The sequence below is a fragment of the Girardinichthys multiradiatus genome, chromosome 1 (genome assembly GCF_021462225.1).
Source record: "Girardinichthys multiradiatus isolate DD_20200921_A chromosome 1, DD_fGirMul_XY1, whole genome shotgun sequence".
Lineage (NCBI taxonomy): Eukaryota > Metazoa > Chordata > Actinopteri > Cyprinodontiformes > Goodeidae > Girardinichthys > Girardinichthys multiradiatus.
The window spans coordinates 9,609,246-9,630,549 of record NC_061794.1 but is presented as its reverse complement, the minus strand read 5'-3'; the positions used below and the strand labels follow the sequence as shown (position 1 = coordinate 9,630,549).

Here is a 21,304-nt window from a genome sequence, read left to right as displayed (position 1 = left end):
AACTTTTATTATTCATTCGCTCTACAACAAAACGTATCAGCGTGAAGATCAGCGTCGAATGGAGTCTCGGTGAACCAGCGGTCCCTGAAGGCAGCTCAGTTGAAACTGGGGGCGCGGGAGGGGTTGGGGGTTTGTGTGACGTCATGGCACAGTGCCCCGTCCATGTTTGGCGGAGAACTTTGTGTTGCTTCGACAAACTTCAGACAGCATACTGTAGATGAGGGGAACACGGCAGTTATGACGAAAGCTAGACCGTTAACTCTTTTTTCTAATGTCCGCTCGTATTAATATGTACATTATATTACCTTTAGTATAAGTTGATTTTATTGTTAGAAATAATAACGTTGTTTAAAATCCCGACCAAAGTCGCGGCTGGAGCTGATCACCGATCTTCAATGACATCTTTGTTCAGCAGCAGGCCACTGTTCGCCACTATGTGTTAATTCAGCGTTGTTTCCGGTAGATAATACACAGAGACCCTCTGTTCTGTCGGCTGCCTCGCATGCTCGCATCCTCCATCGGTCGGCTTCGTATGAGCCGTTGGGAGACAGCGACGTAGGGTTGGAGGCTCCGCCAGCGGAGCCAGACTTTATGATGGGGATGCCCAAGGGTGGACGTCTGTTCCTGGCGACGTGCCTCTGCTCGTTCTTTGTCCTTGTTCTTTACTTCCAGAGCATCACCAAACCAGGTAAGACATCATACCTACAGTATTTTCAAGCCTTCAGACATCGTTATCTGCAGATATTTTATTTAGAACGGATGTTCTATTTTTTTTTTAACCACGTCACAAAACTGCACTAGAGAGCGTGAAGCTACTTCAAATAAATTGAAAAAGGTACATAACCTGTTTCCCCAGTGTTGTTTTTATTTTATTGTATGTTCAGTCCTGGCAGCTGAGGCAAATTGTACTGTGGGTCTAGCATAGATTTGCTTGCCATAATAGGAGGATGGAACTAGAGAACCTAAAAACAGTGCCATTAACACGATGACAAACGGGAAAAAGGTGTTTGTATTTATAGGCCACTTTATTTGGTACATCTGTCAAACTGCAGCACTTGTTTGTATCTAAATGTCTCTTTAATGTCAGAGGTCAGCAGATGCAGGCGGATTGGTTTTAGGTGAAATAAACACTTGTTACAACCAAGTTATGCTGAAAACTATCTCTGCACATACAGCATGTTGAACCTGGAAGCAGATTGGGTACAGCAGCAGAAACCACACCCGGTGGCACTGCTTTCAGCTGAAAAGGGGAAACTGAGGCTACAATTCAGACTGGTTGCCAAAATTAGAGATTAACAGATTAAAAAAGGGTTGCCTGCTCCAGCAAGTCGATTTCAGCTGTGACATTGAGATGGTTAAAATTAGGCATAGATGCATGGATTTATCCTGCTTTGTATCGGTGGTTCAGGTAGTTTAATGTGTAATGTGTCGGGCTAGTTTCTTGGCCCATTTTGTTTCCCTTACTATCCACCAGTCATCACTGCAAACCTGACCATGTATTGCTGCTGACCATCCTTTTATGACTACAGTGTATCTGTCTTCTGATTGCTACTCTCAGCAGCATGGCATACAGGTAGCTCAAAGTAAGCTATATGAGGTATTGTTTTGTGTTTTTTAGTGTGTTAGTTTTGCTTGTCTTTTTAGTAAACAACCAAATAGACCGCAACATTTGTATAGGTGTAAAACAGATGGTTTGATTAAAAGTGAATGACATGATATATGAATAGGCCCACTGTGAAGGCTGGAATGTTTTCAAAACCCCCTCTCCCGACCCTCCTAGAGACCCCCTGCATTCCACGGCTGTATCCCCTTTTCCTCTTCATGTTCTTCTATTTCTGTCTCAGGCTGAACCCTTTCAGTGCAATAAATGACACATTGATACCCTCATTTCTGCAGGTTTTTAGGGGTCACAAGTGGAGACCATTTACCAGTTTGCAAAAAACGATGCTCCACACCTGGCCAGAACACACATCACTTTGGAACACTTGTAAACCACCTTTTATTACCATTAGAGACCAACACACAAACTACATGTTGCTGACTCTCTAAAAGGCACACTTGCAGCACTCTCAATGACCTGCCTCCACACATGAGTTGTGCGACACAACTGGCTGACCTGTTTAGGCTTGCCTTTTGCAACGAAAGCCACATGTTAAGCTGGTTGGAGCCACATTAGACAGGAGTAATTCACAGGATGTTGATGAAACACAGGCTTTCTGTAATTACTGTTCATGTACTCAAAGTGAAGTCAAAACTAAGTCATGTCTTGTTCAGTTCTGTGTTACTCTGGCGATTCCTACCTTTTAATACCTGCGCTGTCTTGCAACAGTATTTGTCACGATGAGGTTTTGGTGTGGACCAAAGTGCGGACAAGGGCTTGGATGCAGCATCTTAAATAAATGCTCAACTTTATTTGAAGAGCCAGAACATAGTAAATCACTACAGGTACATTACAGAGCCGGAATCCTAAACAAACTTACAGACACTGCAGGAACAAGGCAAGGACGAGGGTAGTGAGCATGAATGCACAGGCAGAACAGAGTGTAAACAAACAGAGGAACCAGCAGGGAACAATGAAACAAAGCCAACTAATATACAGAGGGAGAACAAAGGCAGGTAATTAAAGGAACTAAGAACAGGTGAGACAATGAGGCTGGGAAGCAGAGGGAGCAGGTGAACCTATTAAAACCAAAGCATGAGGAAAGGGACTAAAGACAAGACAGTAAGCAGACCTAAATGAAACTATAAGCCAAGGTAAAAAATAAAGCATAAGAATCAAGGATAAACATGAACTGAAGGAAACTGAGAAACTGGAGGGAACCCAACAACCTAAGCACTTAGCAAAACAGAAACCATAAGGAAACCCTGACTACAAAAGTAAAGAAACCTAAGTAAACAATAACTAAAACTAACCTATAAAGGAGAGGGTGGAAAACAAAGATGAACTAGAGGAACAAAGCTAAGAAGAACTGGAGAATAAAGGGAACTTAAACTGAGTAATAACTAAAAGGGGAAAACAAATGACGAGAGGAGTAACAGAAAATAAACTAATAAATGAGAGTGCCAATGAACCAGAGAACTAAGAGAAATAATAATAATAATCATAAGGAAACCATTCTAAGAAAATAAACAGGAAAGCAACGCCAAGGGAACTAGGAGAGCACACTGGGGGGCAGAAGATAACCCAAAACAGAAAACCACAACTAACATGAATACAAAACACAAGTAAGAAACATCTAGCTAAAAGGTAAACAAAAACACAAAACCACAAAGTCCAAAATGTCACATCCTGACAATATTCATACCCTCTTGAACCTTTTCAGATTTTTTCGGGTAACAACCAAAGACTGATGCATTCTATTGAGGCTTTGTAATCACAAACACATAAAAGTGCATAATAGTGAAATGGGAAAAAAAATACTGTTGTGCAAAGTTTTTTATATGTAGACACCTGAAAAAGGAGGTATGCTGATGTATTCACCCCCTTTATTCTGAGACTCCTAAATAAAATCCTGTGTGATCAGCTGCTTTAGAAGTCCCTTAATTAGTAAATAGAGTCCACTGTGTGATTTAGACCATATTTACAATACGTCCATTTATTGAAAACTGGATTTTATTTCTGTTAACACAGCTACATGACAACGTTTTAATTAGAATCTCCGTTCACAGAGCAACAGTAGAGTTGTGAAAATGGTGTAATGTCCCCGCCACGCCACTAGTTGGTGGTATGTTCTCTGAAACAACAACATGCGCAAACACTTCCAGCTTACAAAACAGGGGAGAAAATGAGCACTTTGTTTGGGAACCCTCGTTAGATTTAAAAGTGTCAGCAGCACAAGTAAGTACTCTGCAATCACCCAATGTTATTGTTATCTTTTTCTTCTGTAAGTTTTAAAATGGTTGCCAGGCGTTATGTTGCGTGCATGCACATTCATTTCTACTGATTTCAGTCATACTGTCACGAGCCAGGGCTGACCCATAAGAAAGATACATTTTTTTTTTTCCACGACAACGGACACTGGAACATTTTTAAACCATTACACTCTGGAACCCATTCTCAAATTTTGCCATTTTCAGAGAAAACGTGCGCCGTTGTTTTGTTGACAAACAGTAAACACACAGCAAAACTTTTAAGTTTTCGCCAGAAAACATAGTGTGAACAGGGCCTTATTCTGTGTAAAAATATGTTTAAAAACAGACCTCTGAGGTCAGTGAACAAATAGCATCAGGAAGAACACACTGGAGACATGTCAGAGATAAGGTTGTGGAAAAGTTTAAAGCGGAGTCAGGTTGTACAACAATATCTGAAGCTTCACGTGTCCTCGAAGCTAATATTTATACATATAGCGTTAGCTTATGTCATCTGCGAGGTTTACTACTTCACTGTTGCCGTTACAGGAGCTTTACAATCGTGTTTAAGTTGCTGTCAAACATCAACTTAATTTTGGAGCCTGAAATATGAACTCTGGCATCTTAACCACAGAAAGCCAGTGCTTTAGCTGTTCTATTGACATTTCATCAACAAGCACACTAGCATGAATCAGTGTTATACTTTAATACTCAACATAAGAAATTTAAATAAAAACAGGGTTCTTTATTTTCATCATTTAGTATGCATCGTCCTGACCTGCAGTAATAGATTTAAATGTTTAGTGATGCTTAGCTGGGAAACCAGACACAGCACCTGTTCACCGCACCAGACACATTTGGAGGACACTGGTGGATGGTAACAGATGGAAACTAGCATTAGTTGACATACTCTCTATTAGTCATTTTTACAGACCTCTGTAAAATTGATTGCACATTTTGATTTTAACCTACACTGACTGAAGGAGGCTTAGCTGAGGGAAAACACTACAATGAAAAATAGTTTTTCTGACAACCGACATTCGTCTGTGGCAGATGAGAAATGGCTTCCAATAATGTTGCCCAACTGTTAAGAGAGAAACAGGACAAGGAGCAGTTGTTAGCTGAATCCCGTCGTTTGTGTTGCATCACTCTGCTGTTGTGGAGAATTTCATGTAGAAATAGATACTCAACTTTCTCACTGTCGGTCTGCTCTTCTTGCCTGTTCTCATGATGGCCTGGTTTACCTTCAAGTTGTGTTGGGCTCTGCCTCCAGAGACAGAACCAAAGTACACTGTGTGGTGGAGCTCTAACAGTTAATGGCTTCCAGAGCCTTTGGACTTCTTGACTTTAGAAATTTTGTTGTAAAAAATAAGATGCAGTTACTTACTTCAGTGCCATATCTGCCAATTAAGGTAACTGTTTATTACTGGACAGGAAGCACATTGCTAATTATTGTTCTGCTTTCATTGTCTGGCATCCTGCTGCAACACCCCAGAGTTGGCTCACAGGAAAGAAATACAACTCCTGTTCAGCATCTAATTACGTAATTTTATTCATGTCACATGCATTGCTCTAGCAACATCTAATATAGTTTAAAATTTTTGTATGAACTTAGGATATAATCTTTTCTCCAATGGGAGTTTTCTCTAGCATTTGTGTATTTGTTACCGAACGGCACAAACACATTTTCTGTTGAACCTATAAGAATGCTATGACATGCAGTTACTGAAGAGCTGTAGGGCCAATGTGCCAAGTTGTTAAACCATTGGGTAACAATGCTCTGAGCAATTAAAGTACATGCTCAGACATTTGTATGTCTGCCAACATTATGGTAAAGATGGTATCTGATTAAGTCCATTTTGTATGGTTGGTTTCTTTTTGTCTTAGTTGTTTAATTCGTTTGAATGCCTTTAATGTTCAGAGATTGCAAAAGGAAGCCTAATGCCACTTTTAATTAGACTTGACCATTTTTAAGCAATCATTGTCTCAGACAAAGAAGAAATGCGAGCATTAGCTTGGTTCCTCCTTCTATACTTTCACTGGCAAAAGCAGTTAAGCGCTCAGAAGGAAAGCTCTGATTTAGACGTAATGTGGTTTAGGGGTCTGTAATAGATTCGCTTTGTAGCTGGAAAATCTGAAACGACACACGAGCAATGTTGTTACCAGACAGCTGCAGAAGCATCTGACAGTCAGTTGGAACAGTGATGGTCACCAGACATTGATAATGCATTTAACATGTATTATGTGGCATCACCAAAAGGTTCGCATGCTGTCTTGAAAAATGTCTGGATTTTCTTTTAAGATTTTCAATTGAATATTGAAAAAATTTCAAGACTTTTTTTTTCTCCATGCAGGTTCTAAAGGACACAAATATTCTAATGCTTAATAACAGCATAGGTTTCTGATTAATATTACACATTACATGTTAGGTATTTGGTCTTTTCACTTACTACCTGAATGCACAGACATTCAAAAATCAAAAAGGGCCTTTTTACTATCTCTAGACAACTTTAAATTCTGGTCGAACTGGACCTATGGTGTTTAAACAAATAAAGCATTAACTTGGTATTTTTGGCAGGTAATTTAATAAATGTTCCAAAGTACAGAGACTGTGCTTTAAAAGAATCAGCAAAAATCTGATACTCCACTTCTTATTTGACAATACAAGATTATTGATTATGGAATAGAGCTGATCTGCATTAGCCCAGGTACCACGACAGCAGTGAGCTGAACCTATAACACATACCAAGCAAATCCACCATTGTGTTTTTTCATTACTTGTGGAACCTATAGATAGTAAGACTCGCCTCTTCAAGCAGGTTCAGAATGAACACTTTGTACGTAGAGGTCAAGGATTTAAATTAAAACAGTAGCAAGAGTGTGGAAAAGTATGGAATTCTGTAATGAAACGTGTTAGAATCTTGTCACCAGCCCAGACATGTGGAATGGACGGAAATCACTGTGGCCGAACTTTGGAACCAATGGGTACGTGAAGGCATCCACAATCATACACTTACATGATAAGTGAAGAAAAATGTGCATTTAGAATGAGCTACATTTTCCAATGATTTTGTTCCGTAACTCATAAACGAAGTCCAACATTGCTGGACTAGCTCACTTCCTTAAATATTTATGTTTAACCTAATAAGACTGTTGCCAAATTCTTGAAATTGCAATCTTCGTCTGGACAATAAAATTTTTTTTTTTTTTTTTTTCAAAGTTTCCACTTTTTTTGTTTCTGTGAAAGTATTTTTTCTTATCATAAATCAGAATATAAAAACTCTTGTTTCTGTCATTCATGTATTTTCTTTACCAAAAAACGTGGCTATGATTTGAAAATTAAGAAAGGTCCTCTCTCATAGCCTGTTATTAACCACCAGCCTTGCAAGTTTGGTAATACCAGTGCAACTAAACTGCTGGTGACTGTGCAGTTACACAAACTGCTAAACCATTTGTGTGATTGCACTTTGTTAAATCTTTTGAGGGAAGTCATATTGAGTCCATCTGATAGTTTGAGTTTTCCCCAAAAACAGCTTCTTATCGCCTGGCTAAATACATGGTGGAGAAACTGTTGGAATCTGCTTCACATGTGCCATTATAGGTATGTCCAGTTACCAGTGTTCAGATATACCAAAGTTTTAAAATGTAACTATTTCTGGGGCAGCAAATGGCATAGCACTAGAGTGGTCCCCTATATGGAGGGTAGTCCTCAAAGCAGAAGGGGTTTAATTACTGACCCTGGGACCTTTGCTGGATGTCTTCCTCCCTACTCTGTCTGCCCAGTTCTTTTCTGATTACTGTGACTAAAGAACTCTGGGACACCAAAATGTAAATATAACAAAAAGTTAACATTTCGAAACCACTACAATGTTCCATCATATTGTTTATACTGTTTAGAGCCATTTTATTAAGAAGCTAGAGGATGTGCCAGAGTGACCTGAGGTTTCCCTGCCTTGTAGTGCATGGAGAAAGTAAGCACTCCCTCTTCACCATGTCATATGAGCTTGCTATGCTCGCAGTGTTACTCAAACAATTAGAACTGCAAATATTTATTATATAATGTGCATTAAGCACTACTACTTTAAACTGCTACTACATTTAGGGGATTTGTATATTTTTGCCCTTGTATCAATATAAAAAAATAATGAATAAATGTTATAGAACAATTTATTTCAACTGCTGTAATCAATATTCTGTCCCACTGTTAATAGTAGTAAGAACAGTTTAGAATAAAAGCAAAAACATCATCTTATATATTTTCTGCTAATACCAGGATAGTGTTAAACTGTGACATTTTTTGTTGGTTCTGTCATATCGGCCTTCAGACTCTGTCTTTACAAACATCACAGGTGGCACAAAATTAGGGCTGCGCAATACATCGCAAATTTATCAGTGTCGCAGTATCACTGTACACAATATGCATATTGCAAAGAAGTACCAAGACTTCCATAAGTGTTAGCAAATTATTTAGAGGCTCCCTTTTAGGGTTGTACCGATTTCCTTAATTTTGGGAGATCGATGATCAGCCAATACTTACTTATGTGAAACTGATCTTATCCATCGATCTTATCTACTTGTCTAATATATTGTTTAAGTTTTTTTTCTTTTTTAAAATGTAAAAAATGAAAGACTAAAGGAAGTGCAATGCTCTAAACTTTTTATTTATATTTGAGAGCACTGCCTCGTGCAGTTAAAACAAGTTTGTATTGTTTCACGGGTATTTTTCATTGTTTTTGAATAAAATAAGATTGGAACATTAAAAGTGTATTGTGATCTTATAACACCTGACAGTGTCAGTTTAAAAATAAATTGGTAACAGTCAGAATCGGCTGGTCCGGCTTTTTAAAGATAATTAATCGGTGATCAGCCAGAAAACTGCAATCGGTGCACCCCTACTCCCTATACCTCTAATATATTTGTGACACTTCCCCTTAAATAAAGCAAAGACAGTTTTCGAAGGTAAAGAGGTGGTAAGACGGTTACGTTTTTAAGAAACTGCATCTAAGCTGTAATCAAGTCAAAATAGCCGACAAAAGGCCAAAGGCAACTTTTTCAATAAAAACCTGTAGTTGAGATGGAAATATTATTATTCTTCTGTTTTGCTTAGCTAGATAGACTAGTCATTATCTGGAGACTGTTTTCAAAAACCCAAGGCAGAAACACATTAAGACTTTGTTAGCTACGTGTTTACTTATTGCAAGTCATATTGTCATCACAACATACCCCAATATTGTTGCTTGTCGGATCTTTTCTTAATATTGTTTAGCCCCAACAAAAATAGATGAAACCCACAGTTTCTTTTTCCCCACATATGCGCTCTTTTATGTGGTTACCCCGACTCAGCACTGCTGCAGCACAATATCCTTTCAGTGTTTGAATGAGTTGCTGAAGACAAGACCTCGGCTCATGAAAGAATAGTAATAAAAATCAAAAAAGCTTAAGGGGAAGATGCAGAACCTTTTTCTGCCTTTTGCCTTGTGAAAAAATACAGGAAGTGTGGTTGTAGAGCAAGAGGGTTACACATTGCAAAGCTTTAGTATTTGTTGTGAGCCTTTAACCCATATTATCTGCACTTTGATCCATAAAGCAGTTGTCACATTCTTATTTAACTTCAACAGTTCACACGTTACTGAACACATCTTTCCTGAAAACCCTTATTTTAGAATGTTGTTTACACTGAAAGATGGAGAGCTTTGTGTCAACACTCGGAGAACGGTGCTCTCTCCAAACAGGGAATTGCCATCCACATTTTAACACCTTATTTGCTTCTCATTTAAGCTGTGTTTACACACCTGTTTATATTGCTGCTCACCGGATAGGTCTCACACACTGCTGGTAGCCTGTGTTCCCTCAGTAAAGCTGTGATCTATCTGACCAAAGTTTTTGAATGTTCCAGGGAAATTAGATTTGAAGCTGCTGATGTCTTTAACGTCAATGTAAACTCTTACATAGTGTCTTTTAAGATTTTCCTAGTGATAAATGAACTGGTTTATGTTATGACTCATGATGTTGTTCCCATGTATGTCATGCCTATCTGACTCATCTGTAAGAACTGTTCAGTTGCACAAAAAGTAGGACACAATGTAACCAGCAATGCCCTAAAAGCACACGACCCCTCTTTCGGTGAGGTCGCGTTGTTCCAAGTAGCATATTCCAAGGCATATGGAGGTTGTGACCCTTTTAAAACCAAGTCCTGCTCAAAACAAGCAGTAACGCTGACTGTAAACAGCTGCTGCTACTGTCGTAACTACCTGCTGAAACTTGTCTTGTTTAGTCGTCACTCATTTTGGCCTTCAGTCACTTTCAGTTGTGCTTTCAAACTGAAGTTTTAAAGGCTCATGGAATCTTTCATTATCTGCCCTTTTCAAGTGCAGTTAAGAAAAATGTTTATGCCTGCTTCGTCAGCTTTGCTTTACTACTGACCCATCATTGTTTGCGATCTGTATCTATTAGAGAGGGAATAAATGTATTTTCTTTTATTTGAAGAAAAAGGGATTTTTATTTCTGAAAAGAAAAAAGGCAGAGATTTGTCTTTTCAAAAGGAAGAAAGATTAGATAAGATTTATTTGAATCCATTTTTGCCCTAACAAAGAAGACATATTTACCTTTCCAGCACCGGTCAATGGATCAGCTAAGGGCTGTGTGTTTATAGTTCCCGATAGATAGAAGGCTTTATGCAGCCTTTCTTGTCTCTGAATGAAACATCATGACATCACATGACTGTCAGACTGTTGAACCAGGTATCCAGTGTCCAAATAGACCCATTAGAAGGGTGTGTAATAGGATGGGGGCTGCTTTTGCAGGCAGTATTATCTCACTTCCTTGCTGTGAAAGGAAGTGGTGGTTATTTGGTACATGTAATAGAACACATCAGACAGAAAGAGATGCGGGTTGCAATAATCACAATGTGGTAGTCTCTGCCTGTAAGTTGTCATTAAGACACTGTTCATGCAAAAACAAAAAAGTGCATTTGTTATTATTTAAAAGATTTTTAATAAATATGAGACTAGAGCTGCAACTAATGATTATTTTAATAATCGATTAGTAGGCCAATTATTTTGTTGATTAATCAATGAATCGGATAATTTTCACCTCTTTATTCCAAAAACAGAATGATTGGACTGACAGAGCAAATAAGCACACAAAAACAGGTTGGCACCTGAGTATTCTGTTACAGTAATAATAAATCATAAAAAAAAATAAATAAATAAATGTATGTCAGACAGCTACAGTAAAACAAAAAAAGGTGTGTGCATGATGTCTTTCGTATTATGAAGCCTGTCACTGTTTGCTGTTTTTTTCTGGAGTGAGAAAGACAGTATAGTATGAGCATAATTTGCAACAACTCAATAAATGCCTTGTTTTATTTTCAAAAACTATATATATATATATATATATATATATATATATACTCTGTGACATGCTGAGTGACACAGAAATCGTGCAACACAACAAATCAATAATGAAATTTGTTGCTAACACTTGTTATAATCGATTTGTATCGATTTGATCGATTCCTTGGTGCAGCCCTATATGAGACAATTTTTCTTTGAAAACATTTGAACCACAACAGAACTGAACCTGTAGATACTCACATTATTGGCATGAAAACATAAGTTGTGTAAAAGCATGTGAGCATGGAAGAAAGACGATTTCCTTTGAGGTTTAAACGTTCAAATGAATGTGGAGACATTTTGAGATTGTGTCCAGATAATGGTTGAGTCCCAGTCAGAGTGAACAAGTTGGGTTAAGAACTGCTTTGGCACACTGGGGCTTCAACTAGAAGGCTGACATAATCATAGTACACAGCAGTACACTTTCTTTTACATCAGCATCCAATAATGTTTGCTAGTTATGATAAAGTAAGTTCCAGAAATCTCCCCCTGACCTTCTGTGCAGCCTCACGGTTCTCCCATATCATTGATGGAGATCCATACACAGATTCCCTCGCTGTAACAACTTCATTCTTCTGTTCAACTTCACCTCCACAGATAAATCTGCAATCTATTGTAAAGAACTTTATCGTGCTTTTCTTCCTTACTGTACATGTACTGTACCTGTAGAGCCGGGCATTTCATAACCTTTATTTTTTATCGCGTCGTTTTTTACTTTAAACAATCTCACAAATAAGGCAATGCTCAAAAGTACTGTAGTGTTTTACTTTATGCTGCAATGTTCCGCTTTAAAATGTGCTTTTATTTTGTAACGTCTCCCATCTAATGAGCACTTCCACCTCATTCTGAGGCTGGACCCACATGCGTTGTGCGGTCTTGCTTTGAAAAGTCAGCGCGAGACGGCAGAGAGAGGAGAGGAGCAGCAGCAGGGTAGGAACTGACTCATGGTGGGTCTGAAACGTCTTGCGTCAACGCTTCATTGTGTGGAAACGACGCAGATGCAGATCAGTAACACACCAGGAGCAATACTTGCTTCTGCACCGCTCTGCCACACAGCTAATCTGTTCGACCATCTGAAATTTGAACTTGGAGTGATCTATGAGCAACTTATACAAGAAGTGACTGGAATGTATGAACATATTATGACTGAATTACTTTCTTTTAGTAGTAAACGTGAGAAAATGGGTTTGGTCAAAATCATTTTTTCATATTTATTAGCAGGTAGTTGGGACTGTTGTTTATTTTGTTTCTTATTTAAAATGTATTTATTTAGGAATTGTGTCTTAATATAACCATAAAATACTTATTATTTCAAGTTTAGGTTTTTTTCCAGACTGTTGAAGGGTTTCTGTGTGTGTGTTTTTTCCAAACTCAATGAATAATTATTTTAAATAATAGTAGTAAACGAGTTCAATATTGATCTACTTTTTTGAACCCAATCTGTGCTCACAGATCTGAACTCCAAGGACAAAGTTTTAATACATACACTAATGTCATTCGGTGATACTTGACTGCTTTCAGGTGTTCTGCCCATGCAGTGGTTTCTTGCTGCAGCCTTCCTTGCTTTTACTCATACCAGTGGTTTTCAGTTGATTTTACTTGTTGATTTGATTTCCTGCAATGTGCCTTTAAACGTTTAATATTCCAATCAATACATTTTGACACCACTTGAACAAAGAACATTTTCCCATATATGCAGTTCTTACTTCATATTCTGTGATCATATATATGGGTATTTATTATTCAGGTATGTGAGCAGAGCCTCTGCAGGAGTCTCCTGACCTACTTTCTGGCTTCCTGAGGAAGGGTCTTGAGTTTGCTGGATTATTTGTAAAGGCTGTGAGCTGCAGCTCTGTTTGCAGAAACCTTTGATGCCTGATTCGTTGTGTTGTAACCTGGATCTGTCTGTCTGATCATGTGAGACCTGTCCCTTGGAACGTGGACTTTTCCACAAGAATACCATAAAGATGCGACTGTGGGTTCAAAATGTTGTTCCCAGACTTTCAAACGATTTAATTAAAAAAACATGTTTAAATGGTTACAGCGAAGTCTCAAAATTGTCCAGCAAGACCGTGATGACTATATTTGTGTTTTCCAATGCTGTGGTAAACATTGGTCTTGAGGAAATTGAGGATTTTGGTCTCATTCTGTGCTCCACAGCAGGCCGGCTACACATTTGCTGTGTCACCATTAATACTGTTGTTCTGCTTTTTCTGATTTCTACTTCCTCTAACTGACAGGAAACAGTAATGATTTAGAGCTCGATTTTAAGCTGCAATTCATGGTGTGCATTACAGGTCCTGTTATCACAGATTTAAACTAATAATATATTACAACTGTATGCCATTTGAAAGCAATGAAACATGCCCTCCTTCAGAGGGCCTGTAAAGTCAACAGGGAACACAGCATGTGAGCCTCAGCTGGATTCTGGATTTGTGTAACTTACTGCATTTTATTGCTTATTTTGTTTCATTATGAATATGAGGAGTTTTCGTCATGAAAATGTTTCCTTCATGCTGCTGTGATTCAAAGCTACACCCACTTCTCTTTACCATTGCCTCCCTCCTTGTTTGTGTTAGACACAATCAACACTCTGCATTGTTAACCCACATCTGTTAAACAAATCCATTCTCATGCTTAAGGTGGGTTTTGACCAGGAACCATTTTCTGGAACTGGTTGATCTTTATATCTCAGTCAACCCAGTTTAAACGCCCAAATAGTTCATGTTTTCTGTGGAAGATAACTGTATCAGATCTTAAATCATAGGGTCCTGCTGTTAGTCGTCTGTAAATTGTCAGAATATTTTACTGCATTTATTTCCCCAGGCCCGTATAAAAACATCAGAATCTGCATCATTATTAGATCCGAAGCGTGAAGAAAAGGAGGCCTGTTGTTTTAGTGACATCTTGCGTCAACTTAATTTTTAAAGAATCTTTTAATTTTACACATTTTCTTGGGGTTTGGAGGAACTGTTCATCTCTCTACTGCCAAATGCGAGTGAAGGTAGACTTCTGCTGTTGTTAAATTCATCTTTGACTTTCTACAGTTACACCTTTGCACAGATGTAGTTCATTGCCACTATAAATCTGTACCTAATTAACAAGAAGTATGTGGAGGCCCATTTGCACTTGGGGTGCAGTTTTCTGGCTGATCATCAATCTTTAAAAGTTTTTAAAGGCAAAGTTAGGAAGGAACAATCTCTTTCTATGGATTCTTCAAAGCAAAGGAGGGAGAATTTTCCTTATGAATAAATCAGAGCAGTGGGTTAGTTGGAAAGTTGGCTTAGAATGAACCGGATTAAAACTGTACGGCTACTTTCACAGTGTATTTCCAAATCCTGTAAATATATGCCAAACAGATTTCAGTTTTTAACCAGGACCTACAGTAATGTAATCTTTATTGATACCCTGCCAATAAACCTCTTCGTTAAAATACACAGGAAAATGACGTCTTGTTCACATGAGAAAAGCTCCTGGGGTGTTAAAATCATCCCATGGAATGCTGATGGATGCATTAGAGCATGAGCTTACATTTTAACGCAGATTTTCAAAATGTTTGTTCTATTCGAAGGCTTTTGTTATATAAGATGTTTATTAATCATTTTCTTGTTGATTTACAGAACCATCTCTGAAGACTGGCAACAGACCAGGGAAGAGTAGAAGAAGTCCTCTGCAGACCCTTTATAAAGGAGACCAGGTGACGACAAATGTACACCACCTGTTTTTATGCTGTGTTGGACATTTTTACCAAATGTGACGACCACAAATCTAAAATGACAAGATATAACCATATTGCCATATATTTATAAAATATAAAAAGCGGCATTTGCTTCTGTATTATTCAATATATTATAATATATATTGAAAAAATATATTAAAAATACATTTGAAAAGATGACAATATCAGTTTCATATATTGACACAAGATATATATGGAATTATATTACTGTTACGTAAACAATTGTATCCCAGACTGGTGTCTGTCTGCCTGGGGCTGCCGATGGTCCCTGCCTCTTGTTGCTCTTTGGTGCTGAATGCTGCGAGGTTTTTTCTCTTTTCACCAATGCAGCATCTTCGCAATTGCAGGTGACATACAAGAAATCCAAGAGGTTGAAGGTTAAACAAACACAGGTTAATATTTTATTAATTCAACTTGATGCAACCCTAGAGAAAAACTGAAAGCCATGCATTATTGTTCTTTTACTTTACGATTATATATGACTTTATGTTCGGTCTGTCAAATTAAATCACAGCAGAATATATTGAAGATAGTGGTTCTAACTTGACAAAATGTTAAAACGTTCAAGAAGTACGAATGTGTTTGCAAGGAATTGGGGTTTGTAACTAATAAATGTGCACATTTCAGATTTTATGTCTGCAGTGCCTTATGTAATTTCCCTTTTGACCTCTTAACCTGAGTAACTCTAACAGGGCAGGAAGTAAACAGATCAGATGACTCTTAAAAAAATCATTAACTGACAAGAATAAACAATTCTGTCTTTCTCTAAAAACAAAATGTAAAAAAAAATATTTTTATCAGTTAAATTTGTTAATTACAAGACTTTGCAAAGATAGTTTTCCTGCCATTGTTTGTAAAAAAGCCGTCTGTTTAAAAGCTGTTTATGTTTTTGGTCCTTCTCTCATTCATCTTGCTTCATTTTCATCTAAATCAGCTGGGGCTGTCTGGAGCTCAGAAGTCCCTCCAAGGCCGCCGGGAGGTGTTGGAGCAGGCATGTCTGAGCCACACGAAGAAGCGCCGCGTGCTCTCGCCAGAGGACCTCAAACACCTCATTGTGGACGATAAACACGGCCTTATTTACTGCTACGTACCTAAGGTTGGTTTCTATATGGTAAATCCCTGGCTGCAGCTGTAGACATCAGGTTTGTGGGTATGAATAAGAGTTGACCGACAGGGCGGAGGATTATGAGCTGAGAGACATAAGCTGTGTGGTCTGTAGTTCTTATAATTGGGGGCTGTTATTCAACTCACCCCCTGTAATAGACGTAATAGGGAATAGAGAAAAATGAACGGATTGAAAAATATGTCCCAAACGGAATATAAAGATATCTACACAGCACCTGGAGGCACTAAATTAAATTTTGTTGCACTTCTACAGACTCCAGTGGATTTTGCATGATATGTCCCCTTTCAGTCATACTAGATGAGGAGTTTCTACGAAAATTTATTTTCAGGTCTTGCCACAAATTCTCAATTCGGTCTAGTCTGTACTTTGACTGGGCCACTGTCAAATGTCAGTATTTTTATCTAAACCGTTCCATTGTAGCTATGGCTGTTGCAGGTTTTCTTTCTTCCATCTGCTACTTTGCTTTATGGTGGAGATGGGGTGTTCAGGGCGAGGTGCAGTCAGTATTACATTTCAGCCTCACACAACAAATCAAAAAATAGATGTTGGTTTCACCTACAAACCAGTTGGTAATCACCGAAACAGCAGGCGCAAACGTTTTAGCGGGTTTGTCTTCATGAATATCAAAATACATTATAATGACTTTTTTAAATAAAAGCTGACTTTTAGAAAATGATATTTTTTGAAATTGCTTAATTATGCACTCAGAGGCGCCCTGCGCAAATGAACAGAGAGGTGAAATAATCTAGTCAGGGAAGAGGCTGCGTTGACAGACCTGCTGCTTTGAATAGCGACGCCAAAAGTTAACAAAAACTGTAACAGTCCAGAAAAGCAGGAGCAGAACGAACCAGAAGGGAAAAAAATCAGCAACTAGATCAATCATAATGATGCAGCGCATCAATCCCTGCATGTTTCAAGCAACAGCAGAGAGGATCTGTTTGCTTTTCCTCTAGTTCCACTGGAGGCAGTAGCAGCCAGCCAGAAGCACACTCATTTAAACATTGTGGTCTGCACCTCTTTTTCACCTGTTATCCATTGCACGCACAATGTTTGAAAGTTGGTCCCAACACGGCCACTTATTGCACATTCTTTTTTTTTTTTTTCGCAAAAGCAATTTAGCACTCCTTATTTGGGATATTTCAAGATTAGGGCCTGTGTGTTTAAAAAAGCTCTGACCAATTTGGTGTGATGGTTGCCCTGAGAACACTTGTAAATATGATGGATTATGTCTCCTTTAGCTTATGCATGTTTTTCTCTACCTGATTACGTCCAGGTAGCCTGCACCAACTGGAAGCGTGTGCTAATGGTCCTTACCGGTAACGGCCGCTACACCGACCCTCTTGCCATCCCTGCCAACGAGGCCCATGTGGCAGGTAACCTCCACACACTCTCTGAGTTCTCGGTGACGGAGATAAACCAGCGCCTTCGCAGCTACCTCAAATTTATTTTTGTGCGGGAGCCCTTTGAACGCCTTGTGTCAGCCTACCGCAACAAGTTCACACGTAGCTACAACACTGCCTTCCACAAGCGCTATGGAACCAAGATCATCCGCCGGCACCGGCTGAACCCCGAGGCCGAAGCCATGGAGAAAGGAAACAACGTGTCCTTCCGAGAGTTCGTCCAGTATCTCGTAGACCCGCGAACGCAGCGGGAGGAGCCATTTAATGAGCACTGGGAGCGGGTGCACTCCCTGTGCCACCCCTGTCTGATCCACTACGACGTGGTGGGGAAGTATGAAACTCTGGAGCCCGATGCTCAGGCCGTGCTAAGGTTAGCAGCCGTGGAGGGAAAAGTTCAATTCCCAACATCTAGCAAGAGCACCAGGACCGACGGCAACATGGCAGCACGCTTCTTTCAGTACATCAGCCCTTTCTATCAGAAAAAACTCTTCAACCTGTATCGCATGGACTTCTTACTATTTAATTACTCCACACCGGAGTATCTGAGGACGCGATGACCAGCGGAGACCAGAGGATCACACTTTCCATCCAGACTTTTAAGTGGTTATTAGTTTGCACTTTTTGGATTCTGTTGAAATGACATGAAAATTCCTACCAGTTGGGAGAAACTAACTCTGATCTTCTTCTCAGAGAGATGGTTGTTTTTGAAATGTTCCCCGTTCCATCAGTACCAACAGACTCATGTAGGTGAATCACAAACTTTTACAAACAATATCTTTTTTTCCATTTTCTGACCTGGATTTTATGTGATCAAACATGATAAAGGTTTGCTTAGACTCCAGTTGATGTTGAGCTGGTAAGAAGTGCCTCACCATCATTCCTGCTGTGCCCACTACAATTATATCCTGTTATTGCTTTTTGTTTTGTTGAAAATGAATGAGCCATAACTGAAGGTCTGTGCTCAGAGGAGCGGGTTCTCCTCTCGCTGGCCATTGTGCTGACTGTGAAGTTTTCCTCACAGGATTGTTTCCGAGCACCTATGGAAAGCCTTTATTTATGTACGTATGTCAGCACAGAGTATTTATTGTTGTATGAAGCGAGGTGTGGAACCTAAGTGAAAATAATTTAAATGAACGGACAAGAGGGTTTCTTTTTAAGAAGTGATATTTAAGCCCACAGAGACGTTTTTGCTGCATGGCTTTATCAAAATGTTAGAAACTGGATTAAGAAATGATCTTAATTTCCGTCTAATATCAGCATCTGGTAGTCCTCTTAATTTCAGTTAAAGCTAACTATCCAGCGTCTTTCGATGCCTGTATTTAGCTCTGGGCCAGTAGGCTGAACAAACAACCACATAGCTGTGGTTGTAGCTGGGCCCGGCCCGGCAGTACCCCAGTCAGAGCTGCCGTTGTTAATGGAAACGTCGGCAGATGAAGAGTTAAATCCACCTACAGCCATCTGCACTGCGGCACCTTGTTCAGCAAATGTGTTGGAATTTCTAGAGGGATAATTTGGAACCTACTATGGGAAAAGGCTTATTAATGGAGTTTACTGTCTTCTGTCCAAAAGAGGAACATTTTACACATCCATGGCTTGTTCTCGGTCTGCAGGTTGGGTTTTACTGCACATTAAAAAAAGAAAAAAGTACAGTTATCATTATACCAGGAAGCACAGCATTCAGTACTTTTTAGTTTGTCATTAAGTTGCATTGTGGGTATTGTAGGCTCAAAACACTGTACCATAAAGATGGTTCTTCAACTGAGATTTTTGTTCTTTCTTACTTTACTTCAGCTGCTGAACTACAGACATCTAAAAATAAATCCCCAGAGGGAAAAATCAGAAAGCTTTAGGAATTTATTTAAAGTAGGAAAATGATTGAAAACCAATTTCTCTTCACAGTTACTTTAATTAACTGGAAAAGTACTGTTATTTTTGTATGATCAGATTAAAAAGCCGTTTATATGCTGAAAGGTGTCTAGAATGCAGAAAATACTAAAGCAAAAACATTGCTGTTTTTGTGGCCTATTGTAGCAATATGGAGGTTGCCATAACAGGAAGTGAGGACTTTTGTTTTGCCACTAAAGCGGTTCTAGATCCAGCTCTCAGCTAGTGCTACAGACAGCACAGAACAGTTTTCTAGAAGAGAATCAGAGTACAGGAAGACACTTTCTGTACCAACTGCTATGTGTCTCCTTATCCCTTCAAACAAATGTCCTGCATCAGGAGTCTGGTTTCTAAATGCTGTTTGAAACAACAGTCAGTGTGTGTGAATGGTTCATACATTGCTGACTGGTGTTTCAGATCCTCTGATCAGGGTTTCTGAGCAATGCAGCAGACACGGGTCACTTTCTGTTTCAAATATGAGTTATAAAAACCAGCTGACCTTTTAAAAAAGACATAACCTTGTTTGTGAAAGTCAGCTGAAGGTGGCAGTACCCCACATTCATTAGCCCTGCATTAAAACAATCAGCAAGATCAACAGTAAGCTCATGTTTTATTAATTAGATGTTTTCATTGTCAGGTTTTAAATTAGGCAGATTAATAGTTAAACAATGGACCAATATTGTAACGGGGCGTGGGTCTCTATGAGCTCCTGGTAAAAGCGGTTCTTTTCCTTGGCCCAGCAATGATGCTGAGGTAAATCCAGTTTTTCAGAGATAACTGGTGCTATTGCTTACTCGGCACCAGTCTATTAATGTACCCCTGTGGTTAAAAATTGCTTTTCCTAATGGATACAATTTCAGCACAGTTCTGCCAACGGCTAACAAAAGACAAAGACAGCTTTAAAGATATATTATTGAATTTTAGATTGACGCTTTCACCAAAGTTTATTAGGAAGCTGTTGTACTGTATGCTAGCGCATCAGAAATGCTGCCAAAACCATAGAATAGAGAATAAAATACTAAATGACCGTTTTATGAAAAGCATCAGTAACTATAGCTGAATAATCAGCACCCAGCCTCCATTATGGAAACAAATGAAACTGTCTAGATTTAACAGACTCATTTGGAGCTGTTCTAGTTTGTTTGTTTGTTTTGTTTTTTATTTTATTAAAATGTTCTGTGTTGTATATTGTGGGTTTTGGTTGTGATTATAGACCTGAAAAATCCCACATTTGCGCCACTCTTACTGCGCTGTGTATTTTTTTCCGCAGTTATTTATTTTAAATGATTTTTATGGTCATGTAAATTTAAATGCAAATGCAACTGTAGTTGCCACAACAGTTCCATTATAAACTTAGCTTTAAAGGATTTGAAAAAGTGTTTGCTCCCTAATGGATTTCTACTCTTTATGCTTTTTGTGGCTCTTTAATGTTTTAGATCATCAAACCAGTTTTTGTGGAGTCCCACAGTCTTAGAAATGATTTTGTTAAGTCTTTCTAGACTGATGGATGTCAATGACTTAGGGTTAGGGTTAAACCCTCTAACCATGTTTTTTTAACTCTTTTAAAAAAAATGTATTTAGATGATCAGATCTTTCAGCCTTCAGAGAGGTTCATTTTGAATTATTTCTTAGATCTGCAGGTCAGGTGAAAATCAGGCCTGGGTTTGGCTTGTGAAGTTGAGATCAGCTTTCTAAAGAAATGTACTTTAATTACAGTTAATTCATGATTTAACAAGGGACTTTTACCCAGAGGGCCAGGTTGGTTCAGATAGCACCACCGTATGGTTGTTTTAACATTGGAACATCACTTGTGGAGAGAAGGATGTCTGGGTTTCCCTCCTGAACTTGCTAGCTGAAATTTAGCCCAGAGAAAGGCCCTGATAGGGAGGTAGCTATTTCACCATTGCCAGGA

At 38.8% G+C, this 21,304-nt stretch overlaps 1 protein-coding gene across 2 annotated transcripts; it reads left to right on the top strand.

The window, feature by feature from the left end:
- The first annotated feature begins 217 nt into the window (after nt 1-217).
- On the top strand, nt 218-20,578 carry LOC124857134 (carbohydrate sulfotransferase 11-like). Of its 2 annotated transcripts, XM_047348297.1 has the most exons (5): nt 556-688; nt 14,864-14,940; nt 15,330-15,374; nt 15,917-16,078; nt 17,382-20,578. In XM_047348297.1, exons 1-5 carry the CDS (start codon nt 592-594, stop codon nt 18,063-18,065), a joined length of 1,065 nt encoding a protein of 354 aa, XP_047204253.1. In that variant the 5' UTR covers nt 556-591; the 3' UTR covers nt 18,066-20,578. The 2 variants fall into 2 exon arrangements, with proteins under 2 accessions (XP_047204326.1, XP_047204253.1); XM_047348370.1 differs by lacking the exon at nt 15,330-15,374 and having other exon boundaries at nt 218-688.
- The last annotated feature ends 726 nt before the right edge of the window (nt 20,579-21,304 follow it).

What these genes read in the sequence shown, in the direction of transcription:
- LOC124857134 (XM_047348297.1), top strand. Translation starts at nt 592, where the DNA reads ATGATGGGGATGCCCAAGGGTGGACGTCTGTTCCTGGCGACGTGCCTC. An exon ending in CCAGAGCATCACCAAACCAG is followed by an intron (nt 689 to 14,863) that starts GTAAGACATCAT and finishes GTTGATTTACAG; the next exon opens with AACCATCTCTGAAGACTGGC. An exon ending in TTTACTGCTACGTACCTAAG is followed by an intron (nt 16,079 to 17,381) that starts GTTGGTTTCTAT and finishes GATTACGTCCAG; the next exon opens with GTAGCCTGCACCAACTGGAA.